We start from the raw sequence: 13,079 nt of genomic DNA, 5'->3' as shown, positions 1-13,079 counted from the left end.
TAGGTCTGGGAGAAAATAACGAAGTGCACAAAGCACGGCCAGCATCTCCAGGCAGTTGATGTGCCATGTCAGATGGCGACCACTCCACAGACCGTGGGCAGGGTGGCCACTTATGACTGCACCCCAGCCGGTGAGGGGCGCATCCCTGGGACAAAAACCAAGGCTTCCTCCACATATCCACGGCACGTAGGCAGCGCCGTGTGACCTTAAGCATGCGAAGTGGGTTTCCCCTCAGGGAGAACCCCTTGGTCTTGAGCCACCACTGTAGGGGTCTCATGTACAGCAAGCCAATAGTATTCACGTTAGACGCAGCTGCCATCAGACCCAGCAATCTCCGTGACTGCTTGACAGTGAGTGACAAGCCTTCTCTCACTCTCGCGACTGCAGTGAGGATCGACTCGATCCGAGCAGGTGACATACGTGTCTGCATCGTGGTCGAAACCCACACCATGCCCAGATAAGTGGTTCTCTGAACTGGAGAAAGCACACTTTTCTTCTTTCTAGGAAGACTAGACCAGAGCCTGCTCGGGGCAGGACCCCAAGAAGTACACTTGGCTGGAGCTCCCACAGTGCCCTGTGACCTCCTAAGGGAACCAGTCTCACGAGACTGGCCTCTGGTGCGCCTAGAGCCACTAGCTCGGTGCCCTGAAGTGGTGGACCGGCAGGGGACGACCTTACTAGCTGCTCTAGAGACCTCCGTAGAGGTAGCGAGCCTCTCAGCACCGCTACGTTTCTGGGCAATAACTGAGAGAAGCACTCGCCGGAGATCACTGCACCCTGGAACACCGGCAGGGTTGGCAGAACGATCTCCTGAGGGCACTGAGGAGAGACGGGCACCGTGTAATGCGGTGTATACCACTTCCCCAGAGGGAGCTGGCCCTCAAAATGTCCTAGGCGTCAGGACGTTATGATGAAGGCTCTCCAGCGAAAACAACGTTCCGTAGAACTTCTTTCCACTAGAAGCCTTCGACTCTAGCGTCTGCAGAGTACAAAAGTGACACCCCCGGCACGTGGGGCTGGAACATGGTTGGGACTGCTCCGCCCAGCAGCCCCTGACCGCCTCAACCTCCTCAGAGGAAGAGAGGTACACACGTGTTCTCACACAAGAAATCACATCCCTAGAGCCCCTGTTCATCTAACTTCACATAGCCAGATAAATATGTCATTTTATTCCTTAGAATTAAATGTAGTCAGCAACCAGACTAGTCAACACAGTCTGGTGTAGAAAAAACTCACATAAAAATGAAACCATGTAATACACGCGTTGCCTCGGCAGCGCTCATGTCTTTTATTTATATATATATATATATATATATATATATATATATATATATGTGTGTATATATATATGTGTGTGTGTGTATGTACAGTATTGTTCAAAATAATAGCAGTACAATGTGACTAACCAGAATAATCAAGGTTTTTAGTATATTTTTTATTGCTACGTGGCAAACAAGTTACCAGTAGGTTCAGTAGATTGTCAGAAAACAAACAAGACCCAGCATTCATGATATGCCCGCTCTTAAGGCTGTGCAATTGGGCAATTAGTTGAAAGGGTTGTGTTCAAAAAAATAGCAGTGTCTACCTTTGACTGTACAAACTCAAAACTATTTTGTACAAACATTTTTTTTTTTCTGGGATTTAGCAATCCTGTGAATCACTAAACTAATATTTAGTTGTATGACCACAGTTTTTTAAAACTGCTTGACATCTGTGTGGCATGGAGTCAACCAACTTGTGGCACCTCTCAGCTGTTATTCCACTCCATGATTCTTTAACAACATTCCACAATTCATTCACATTTCTTGGTTTTGCTTCAGAAACAGCATTTTTGATATCACCCCACAAGTTCTCAATTGGATTAAGGTCTGGAGATTGGGCTGGCCACTCCATAACATTAATTTTGTTGGTTTGGAACCAAGACTTTGCCCGTTTACTAGTGTGTTTTGGGTCATTGTCTTGTTGAAACAACCATTTCAAGGGCATGTCCTCTTCAGCATAGGGCAACATGACCTCTTCAAGTATTTTAACATATGCAAACTGATCCATGATCCCTGGTATGCGATAAATAGGCCCAACACCATAGTAGGAGAAACATGCCCATATCATGATGCTTGCACCTCCATGCTTCACTGTCTTCACTGTGTACTGTGGCTTGAATTCAGAGTTTGGGGGTCGTCTCACAAACTGCCTGTGGCCCTTGGACCCAAAAAGAACAATTTTACTCTCATCAGTCCACAAAATGTTCCTCCATTTCTCTTTAGGCCAGTTGATGTGTTCTTTGGCAAATTGTAACCTCTTCTGCACATGCCTTTTTTTTAACAGAGGGACTTTGCGGGGGATTCTTGAAAATAGATTAGCTTCACACAGACGTCTTCTAACTGTCACAGTACTTACAGGTAACTCCAGACTGTCTTTGATCATCCTGGAGGTGATCATTGGCTGAGCCTTTGCCATTCTGGTTATTCTTCTATCCATTTTGATGGTTGTCTTCCGTTTTCTTCCACGTCTCTCTGGTTTTGCTCTCCATTTTAAGGCATTGGAGATCATTTTAGCTGAACAGCCTATCATTTTTTGCACCTCTTTATAGGTTTTCCCCTCTCTAATCAACTTTTTAATCAAAGTATGCTGTTCTTCTGAACAATGTCTTGAACGACCCATTTTCCTCAGCTTTCAAATGCATGTTCAACAAGTGTTGGCTTCATCCTTAAATAGGGGCCACCTGATTCACACCTGTTTCTTCACAAAATTGATGACCTCAGTGATTGAATGCCACACTGCTATTTTTTTGAACACACCCCTTTCAACTAATTCAACTAATTGCCCAATTGCACAGCCTTAAGAGCGTGCATATCATGAATGCTGGGTCTTGTTTGTTTTCTGAGAATCTACTGAACCTACTGGTAACTTGTTTGCCACGTAGCAATAAAAAAATATACGAAAAACCTTGATTATTCTGGTTAGTCACATTGTACTGCTATTATTTTGAACAATACTGTATATTATTTTATGCTACTCAGTCACACAAACAACATTAATCTCCTCAGAGAAAGATGGATGCTGCAGCGAGCTGTCTCAGAGGGCGAAGAAACTGCAGCGCTGGTTTCCAAGCCTCGAGAATGAGCTCTAGATCTAGTGAACACGGGTGGAGATAGGACAAGCCGTCTCCAGATCATGTGCGATTCCCGCTATCGCGGTCGCCGCTGTGTCTCAGCAACAGCGCGACCGCAACCGCAAGATCACACACACGGACACACTCCTCTGAGCGTGCCCGGCGAGAGAGCATGCAGCAGCAGCAGCAGCCAGCTGTCTCAGAGGGCGAAGAAACCGCAGCACTGGTTTCCAAGCCTTGAGAACGAGCTCTAGATCTAGTGAACACGGGCGGAGATAGGATGTGTTGTCTCCAACCCATTCGCCAGATCATGTGCGATTCCCGCAATCCGCAAGATCGCATGCACGGACATACTCCTCAGAGCGTGCCCGGCGAGAGCGGATCGCTTAACAGCGAGAAAAGCACAGTCAGCCCCCCGAGAGCTGACTGCGCGAGCTCCACTCTTCATTAATGCTGCTTATGTTAATATTAGGCATAATATGCTTGTGTAAATGGTGCTTGTGTGACTGGTGCTTGTGTAACTGGCAAGCTCATCGACGCCTTTCCACATCAATCTCCTCAGAGAAAGACAGGCAGCGCCGTCGCGCCCTCTCATCTGGGATAAAGTACCGCAAATGCGGGCTTCCGACCACCGATAGCGGGCGCTGGATCTGGTGGCTAAGAAAGAAGATAGGGACTTGCCCGTCTTACATTCCTTCCAGCAGATCCGAAAGCGAACTGGCACCGCGAGAAACGCCAGTGAAAGCTCTCTCCTCAAAGAGAGCCTTCTGAGAGTGAAGCAAAGGCTCGCTTCACAGCCGTCAACTCCCTCGAGAGCTGAGACTGCGCACTTCACTCTCAAGCAGACAACACACGAGCTGCGTGTGTCCCTACCCTTTTTTTTTTTTTTTGGTAGGGAAAAACACACAGCCTGAGCGCTGCCTGCTCTCGCCCAAAACTTCTCTTTGATTGAGGCTTTGACAATGGAGTTTATCAGTGGACAAACGACACTAAATAAGACTCAGAAACAGATAGCGACTGACACACACACAGAGTGCTTGCTGAAGGCACAAAGCTGATTACCGGCTTCGCCGCTCATGCTTTTATGCTTCCTGGTCTCTGACGTCACCCGCCTATGACGTCTCACCCTTCCTTTAGGACTGATTATACATGTTATTCAGAGATGTCACGCTGGACGCGTTCCCCAAACGTTCTCGACGCAGCTCAAGTTCCTGAAGAGGAACTCTAGGATTAAATGCACTGTGTTTGTGGTCTGGTGGTGTCTGTGCAGGAGGACGCGGGCTGGGATTGGGATCATCTGTTCACCGAGGTCTCCTCTGAACTCCAGACAGAATGGGATCAAGGAGAGCGAGAAGATCAGTCTCCACTTCCTGTGGCCTGAGGATGGATTTACACGTCATGTGTTCAGATGGGAAAATATTGTTCATGTTGAATGTGTTTCTTGACGTGTGCATTTCTCATTAAGGTTAACCTTGCAAACCCAGAAACATTGCTTTTATTAACTAGATCAATCTGGAGACATTTGTCACCGTTTGTAGTATCTGGAAAAAACATAAACCCAAGGTTAATGAGCGAGCAAACTGAAATCCAGTTGATTAAGTTAAAATTAACTTTGCACATCCGAGCAAGCCGGCCTTATCATTATTGACCACAGCATCGACCATCTGAGCTCGTCCTGTGCTCATGAGCTTCATTCCTGCGTCTCTATCACAACGTGTGGATTTAAGCCACAACATCAGAGATATGTGTTTGAAACCTTTACATCTCATGAATTCATTCATAAGCATTAGTTCAAACTGAAATGTTTCATTATTATTATTTTTTTATGATAATCAGTATGTATTTTGTATACTATGTATTTGTTTTTACCGTTTTTCTCAATCGATTTGATACTTGTCTCCAATGGACTTGTTCTCAAAACATTTAACACAGCCTTAACCAAACAGTTCAGCTTTACTGCAAAATGAAGCACGGCAATTTTTCCTAATAATGCAATTATTAAAATGAAATATTAATATCAAATCTATAGATGTGTTCCCTATTTATTATAAAACACATTACACATTTAGCTGTAGATGCACAAATATTCTAATGAAAATAAATGTTTATTGCAATACTTCAACAGGAAGTTTTGTTTTACATATATAGTGTACTGTATATCTAAACTAAATGAAACACCTGTTATCACCTTTGAGAAAAAAAAAAAAAAACTTCAGATCTGTTTGTGCAGCAAGAACTGCCAACTAAGTTTCCTGAAAACTACAGATCAGTGTTTTACAGTCATTTGTATGAAATGAATGAAAACGTTCAGTCTGTTTAGGAAAATTATTAAGTTTTCAGATCACTGTTAACTGTTTTGAGTTTGGAGACGTGTGAAATCCATGGAGAAAAACTGTAAATGGTTAAAAGGTTAAATGAGGATTTGACCAGCAGACTGAAAATAAAAACAGTAGAAATAGCATGTTCTACACAGTGTCGTTATTGATAAGACTAATACAATTGTTTTCAATAACTAAAATATAGCTGAAATAGAATAAAATAAAAAAAGAAATTTAACCCTAAATATAGAAAGACTGTTTAAATAAAAAATACATAAATGGCAAAAGCACAAAAACATTGTTAAAACTTTAATTAAAATGTAATTATTTTTCTAAATATACTATAATAATATATCAAAGGGTAACATTTTATTTGATAGTCCACTTCAGGTATTCTACTAACATTAAGTAACTTTACAACTATGTGTCAGCTAGCAGTCATTAGAGTATTAGACTGTCTGTTTAATATCTGCTCACACTTTATTATGACGGGTCTACAACATACTGACTATGAGAAACATTACTAGTATATGTCAACTTATTCTGCTAACCCTAAACCTAACCTAACAGTCTACTCTGAGAGTTAGTTCACATGTAGTTGCAAAGTTACTTATTATAGTTAGTAGAATGTCTGAAGTGGAAAATAAAAATAAAAATAAAGTGTAACCTATCAAAGATAATAAACTAACGCTGGCTCCAGGTCTAGCACAGCTTCCAAGTGTGATGCAAGACGTTTCTCAAGAACCTGTGATGTACATGGACACATCCACACACACAGAAACACTCTTGCTGTACTTCGTCTCTCTGTCTCTCTCCTCACATCAGCTTTTTTGGGCTCTTTTAATGAATTCTGCCCATATGCCCCGAGCAGCTGCCACGATGCCCCTTCCTCCCCCCCCACCGAGCTGTGAAGTGCCCATCCATGTACAGACAACCTCTAGCTGTCTCTCTCAGGGATGCCAGCGCCTGGCACCACGCTCACAGCCAGTTTAGGAGGCGGCCGCTCAGATTAAAGCCCTGTGATAGCGGGTAACTGACCCGCCTCAACCAAACGCTCCCATAACCGACCCGTCGGACTGAGGATTAGGTGACAGAGAGAGAGAGATGCTTGGCACAAGACTCAGTCCAGCTCTTCAAAGTCACCCCTCTCTCTCTCTCTCTCTCTCTCTCTCTCTTTCTTTCTTTCTCTCTTTCTCTCTCTCTCTCTCTCTCTCTCTCTCTCTCTCTCTCTGTTGTTTTATTTCTCTCCATCTTGCTTTCTGTGCAGCTCCACTGTACTGCATCTCTTCTGAAGATTATAGCTTATTATAGAGATGCAGCACCAAAATTTTATCATTCTGTCCTGTTTACTGTGTGACTTTTAACCTTATGAGTGCCACTGCATCTTATTTAATAATGCTCAAATTTTCTAAGACCTCAACACAATCAAAACTTTACTGTTAAACTTGTTTCACACTCATCTCCTGCAGGTCATCTGCCTGTGATTGATAGAGTCACAGCTCCTCTAGTGTAACTGTAGAAGTGTCCAGCTTCAGCTCAACTCAGATCTTGTCTGATTTTGATCAAGTAAAGGTCAGATTTGGTCAGAAGGTCAGAAAGGTTGATTCTACATCAATCATGTTTTAGAGTCTCAAATCTGATCCTCAGGATCTTTTGAGCGTTTGTTTCCAGAAGCTTTACTTTCACTGTTCCTCAGCGGAGGAATGATCTTCACAAGCCTCCAGAACATCTTACATCTTCTGAGGAGCATTTATTTCTTCAGATCTTAATCACTGCATTATATGTGCGGATCATTTACATCTCATCTTACTGACACACATTACTGGAGATATAGAGCACAGACTCATATTCACATCAGTTTATGTCAGTATCTGCTGCACTGTTAGAAAGATCTAATTGATTTACAGTAAAAGCAACATATAACATATCTGCATTAAATTGCATGTTTTTCTAAAATAATAAAATTTGGCTTTTCTTTACTTCATATTCACACCATATCCGAATATATGAGCCATAAAAGCCTGATGGATCAAATATGATACTCAACAAAAACATGTACGCAAACGTGCAACTTTGTAAAAACACATGATTTGTGAGCAATGTCAGAGAAGACAATTGACAGTGAGGATAAACATACATTTTAGCCTCGAAGCTCTATGAAATATTGTGATGATAGAATTTTTATTTTTAGAAGTATTTATTTAAGACAAGTGATTATTTCATGCAAGAAAACGTATAAGGTTACGTATGTAACCATGGTTCCTCAAAGAAATGAGACGCTGCGTCGAGAACGAATGGGGAACGCGTCCAGCGTGACGTCTCTGAATAACATGTATAATCAGTCCAATGGAAGGGCGAGACGTCATAGGCGGGTGACAACAGAGTACAGGAAGCATAAAAGCATAAACGGCAAAGCCGGTAATCAGCCTCAAAGGATGAAGCAAGTGCCGACCTGAAATGCCGGAAGTGTGGCACCGCGACGCAGCATCTCTTTCCTTCAAGGAACCAGGGTTACATACGTAACCTTAGACATTCCTCTTCAGGAACTCGAGCTGCTTCGAGAATGAATGGGGAATGAGAATGCCCAGGCCGCCAGACTTTCAAATCTCTGCCTAGTGTGGAAGAGCACAGCTAAAGCAAGAGAAGGAGAAGGAACCTGACAGAAATCGAGGACAACCCGTCCAATTGCCAAACTTCAGAAGGAGTCTTGACCCCCAGGAGAGGGGAGATCAGAGGACTCGAGACCTAGGATAGCATCCTGATCACCGCTTAGCATAAGCTTCTTCTGGCCGGAGGCCTCAGCCTTAGTGCACCATGGAGGAAGCATTTAACCAGAGGGTTTCTGACCACTGACTGGCCACCGAGAGGGGCGCAGTAGGCCACCATGGCTGCCATGTAGACCTTCAGGGTGTAGTGAGTCAACCCTACGGAGAGCCTACAGGAACTCTAGCACTGTACCAACCGGGCAGTTAACTGGGTCGAGCTGGCTGTCTCCGCACCAAGAAGTGAAAAGCTTCCACTTCAAGGCATACAGTTTCCTCATTGAGGGAGCTCTGGATTGGAGAATGGTCTTAACAACCTCGGTTGAGAGACTGGACGCTAAGAGTTGTGGCTCCTCAGAGACCACACTTACAGCCTCTAAGCTCCATGCGGGGGTGCACCCTCTGCCTGCAAGAGGAGATCTCTCCTGACGGGAACCTCCCGTGGAGTGCCGTCAAAAAGAGAAATCAGGCCCAGGAACCATACCCGGCCCGGCCCTGCCCTGCCCGGCCAGAACAGGGCTCCTAACAGCATCTGGACTCCATCCCGGCGCACTATCTGCAGAACTCCCGGAAGCAGAGCAATCGGGGGAAAAATTATGAAGCCTCGGCCATGTCTGTACCATGACGTCCAGCCCCAGCGGAGCTGGATGAGTCAGAGGAAGCCAGAGAGGACACTGCGATGTCTCTCGAGTCTGGCCAACCTCTCCAACTCCAATCACCTTGGTGTGAAGTCGCCATGTCTGCTCCCATATTAAGATGCCCAGGAATGTGATCTGCTCTGAGCAAGAGGAATTTGTCCTGGGCCCACACAAGGATCTGGTACGCTAATTGTATAAACGCTGTGAGTGCAAACTTCCTTGGTGGTTGATGTAAGAGACAACCGCTGTGTTTGTCGGTGTGCACCAATACATGGTGACCTTTTAGGTCTGGGAGAAAATAAGGAAGTGCACAAAGCACAGCCCGCATCTCCAGGCAGTTGATGTGCCATGTCAGATGGCGACCACTCCACAGACCGCGGGCAGGGTGGCCACTCATGACCGCACCCCAGCCCATGAGGGACGTGTCCGTCGCTAGCATCACGCGGCTACAAGGAGCTCCCAGCACCGGGCCCTGAGACAAGAACCAAGGCTTCCTCTACATATCCAAGGCACGTAGGCAGCACCGTGTGATGTTAGCATGCGAAGTGGGTTTCCCCTCAGGGAGAACCCCTTGGTCTTGAGCCACCACTGTAGGGTACTCATGTACAGCAGGCCAGTAGTATTCACGATGGACGCAGCTGCCATCAGACCAAGCAATCTCAATGACTGCTTGACAGTGAGTGACAAGCCTTCTCTCACTCTCGTGACTGCAGTGAGGATCGACTCGATCTGAGTAGGTGTCATACATGCCTGCATCATGGTCGAATCCCACACGATGCCCATATAAGTGGTTCTCTGTACTGGAGAAAGCACACTTTTCATGGCATTAAGTCTTAACCCCAGCTCTTTCATGTGAGCGAGAATCGTCAATGTGGTTGAGTCGTGAAAGTCTGGGATGAGAGTGCAAGGCAAGTGGAAGATCCGTATTGGTAGGCTTTTGCCCCCAAAAATAAACCTCATGAACTTCCGATGAAGAAGGATGGAGATAAGTGCATCTTTATGATAGATCGTAACACACCAGTCCTTGGACTTGGCCTGTGCAGGCATGCTGAACTTCAGTCCCCTGACTGAGAGGTTCAAAAAGCACAGATCTAAAAAAAAAAAAAAAAAAAAAAAAAGGACACAACACCTCATCCTTCCTCAGAACAGTGAAGTACCGGCTGTAGGACCCAGACTCTGCAACCCAAGGAGAAAACACCTTCTGTTCCATTACCAGAGCCTGCTTGGGGCCCACCAGAACTGGATTCTGTGGCCTCTCACTACAGTGCGCAGGACCCACTGAGACACATTTGGTATTTTTCCACTGCCAGTCTACTAAGGGAATCAGTCTCTCAAGACTGATCTCTGGTGGCATAAGAGCAATTAGCTCGGTGCCCTGAAGCAGCGCACCGACAAGAGATGGCCAAACTAGCTGCTCTGGAAACCTCCCAGGAGGCCTGACCTCAGAGGTCCTGAGCCGCAGCATCAGGACTCTCGTTGCTGAAGTCTCCTAAAAACGACGGTCCTCAGACCCATGTCGTCTGCTAGGAAGACTAGACCAGAGCCTGCTCGGGGCAGGACCCTGTGAAGTACACTTGGCAGGGGCTCCCACACTGCCATGTGACCTCCTAAGGGAACCAGTCTCACGAGACTCTCTCAGCACCGCTACATTTTCAGGCAGTAACTCAGAGAAGCGCTCGCCGGAAATCGCTGCGCCCTGGAACACCGGCAGGTTTGGCAGAACAATTTCCTGAGGGCACTGAGGAGAGACGGGCACCATGTAATGCGGAGTACACCTCTCTTCCCCAGAGGGAGCTGGCCCTCAAAACGTCCTAGTCCTTAGGCGTCAGGACGTTATGATGAAGGCTATCCAGCGAAAACAACGGTCCATAGAACTGCTTTCCACTAGATGCCTTCAGCCTGAGAGCGCCACTCAGATTCTAGTGTCTGCGGAGTACAAAAGTGACCCCCCGGCACGAGGGGCTGGAACACAGTTGGGACTGCTCCACCCAGCAGCCCCTAAAAAAAACATAGCGCGGGTAGCGCCACGAAGCGCCAAGCCTCGAGAACGAGCTCTTGATCTAGTGAACACGGGTGGATCGCGGTCGCCGCCGTGCCTCAGCAACAGCGCGACTGCAACATCAAGATCGCAGGCACGGACACACTCCTCAGAGCGTGCCCGGCGAGAGCGGACTGCTTAACAGCGAGAAAAGCACAATCAGCCCCCCCGAGAGCCGATTGCGTGAGCTCCACTCTTCATTAATGCTGCTTATTATAATATTAGGCATAATATGCTTGTGTAACTGGTGCTTGTGCAACTGGCGAGCTCATCGACGCCTTTCCACATCAATCTCCTCAGAGAAAGACAGGCAGCGCGTCGTGCCCTCTCATCGGGGAGAAAGTATCGCAAAATAAAATAAAATTTACTGTTTTCTGTGTGAATCTCTTTTAAAGTGTAATTTATTTCTGTGATGTGCAGCTGTATTTTCAGCATCATTACTCCAGTCTTCAGTGTCACATGATCTTCAGGAATCTCTTTTTAATATGATGATTTACTGCTCAAGAAACATTTCTGATTATTATCAATGTTGAACACAGTTGTACTGCACAATATTTTTGTGGAAACTGATACATTTTGTTTTTTAGGATTCACAGATGAATAGAGAGTTCAGAAGAACAGCATTTATTTGAAATTTTGAAATATTTTGCAACATCATGTCTTTATTGTAACTTCTGTTTCTTATTCTATTAAATTTATGTATACTTGATGAAAAAAGAAAAGAAAAAACTCTTGACCTATTAATCAGAAGAATATATTTTCATCCTGTCGCTCATTCTCATAGCTAGTAAAACAAACCAGGGGGAATTAATACATTTTTATTAAAAATGCCCTCTGGTCCTAAAAGTGAAGCTGCCGGAGCTCCCTAGGTCTGGAATCATGTGTTTGGATGGAGTCGGATGCTTAATTGTCGTTCAGAATGGAGATAATTGGCTTTGGTGCCATTCTAATATGTTTGGGTGGTGACAGAAGCTCCTCCATCTGATCTGCTCTCAGTATGGCCCATCCAAATGTCCCAGAGCAATATACGGCCGTGTAATTAAAGTGTAAGAAAATGTGCAGATTGAGAGATATGGGAGAGTGAGGGGTGCAGACAGAAGTGACCAAGCGTGGAAGTCACAAGATGTTATGAGCGCACGCTTATACGTACCTGACCGCGTGCTGGGCCTCAGGTCCTGACCTCTTATAGGGGCCGTATTGTTTGATTCCTCACTGGCTTTGGCTGCAAGAAAGCACATGACTTCATACAGTACATGTAGATACATCGGGGCCATTAATGCACTGAGACTCTTGTCACAAGGAATCAAACTGTCCTTGATCTTTAGTGATAATACAGACATTAATTTTGGAAACATATCGTAATTTTCAGAACTCAGAAAAGAGCATTTTTTGAAACTACTGTAAACTGTAAAAACAGCTCATTCTGAACTGCTCCAACTTTGTTGTACAAATGAACATTTATTCAATGCAAACTTGTGCCATCCAGTCACACTGTGTAGATACTTTTATGAGGTAAAGTGTGTGAAAGCTTTAGCTTTTCTTGTCTGCCAGAAACCAGCAGTTCATGTTTAAAGTGATCGATCACCTAAAATTTTAAATTCTTTCATCGTTTTCTTACCATCATGTCCTTGTATGGTTTTCTTTCTCATGTAAAACACAAACGATGGTTGAAGAATATCCAGCTGTTTTTTTTTCTTTTTTTCGTTAATTTATAATAAACAGGGTCCAAACATTTCTACCTCCAGAAATCATGAAAGAGGACAAAAAAGCAACACAATCTCTTCGTACAACAAACTGAGAAATGAATGTGGTGAAGTGACATCACATCAAAATATAGAGACTGAATCAAATAAAAATAAATGAAAAACACCAGTCACCAGTTCAGCATCTGTCTTTTGATCTTTATTATATTTACTATTATTAAATAAAAAAGTTGAAAATAATGACATAAAACCCCATATTAATGAGATAAAAAGTCATCAGTGTGATGTTGAAATGATAACACGTCACAATTATGAGATAAAAAGTTTAAATCATCAGTCATAAATTATGAGTCACAATTATGACAACATGGACATTATGAAATTCCAAGTCAGTTATGAAATAAAAAAAGTTACAATTGTAACAAAAATGATGAGATAATTTGTCACAATAATGAGATCATGACAGAAAATCACAATTATGACTTACCAAGTCATAATTATGAGAAGG

The 13,079-nt window shown here is 44.3% G+C and overlaps 1 protein-coding gene across 2 annotated transcripts in view; it reads left to right on the top strand.

Annotated features, from left to right (window-relative positions):
- Positions 1 to 5,573, top strand: part of ift43 (intraflagellar transport 43 homolog (Chlamydomonas)) — a 40,385-nt gene extending 34,812 nt beyond the window's left edge. For both annotated transcript variants that reach the window (XM_026285244.1, XM_026285243.1), the window contains exon 9: positions 4,383 to 5,573. In XM_026285244.1, the coding sequence (XP_026141029.1) occupies positions 4,383 to 4,493 (111 nt within the window). In that variant the 3' untranslated portion in view covers positions 4,494 to 5,573. The remainder of the gene's footprint in view (positions 1 to 4,382) is intronic.
- The last annotated feature ends 7,506 nt before the right edge of the window (positions 5,574 to 13,079 follow it).

This window comes from Carassius auratus, chromosome 17, assembly GCF_003368295.1.
Source record: "Carassius auratus strain Wakin chromosome 17, ASM336829v1, whole genome shotgun sequence".
Taxonomy (NCBI): domain Eukaryota; kingdom Metazoa; phylum Chordata; class Actinopteri; order Cypriniformes; family Cyprinidae; genus Carassius; species Carassius auratus.
Note: the sequence above shows the minus strand (reverse complement) of the source record. Positions and strands in the feature narration are given on the sequence as shown.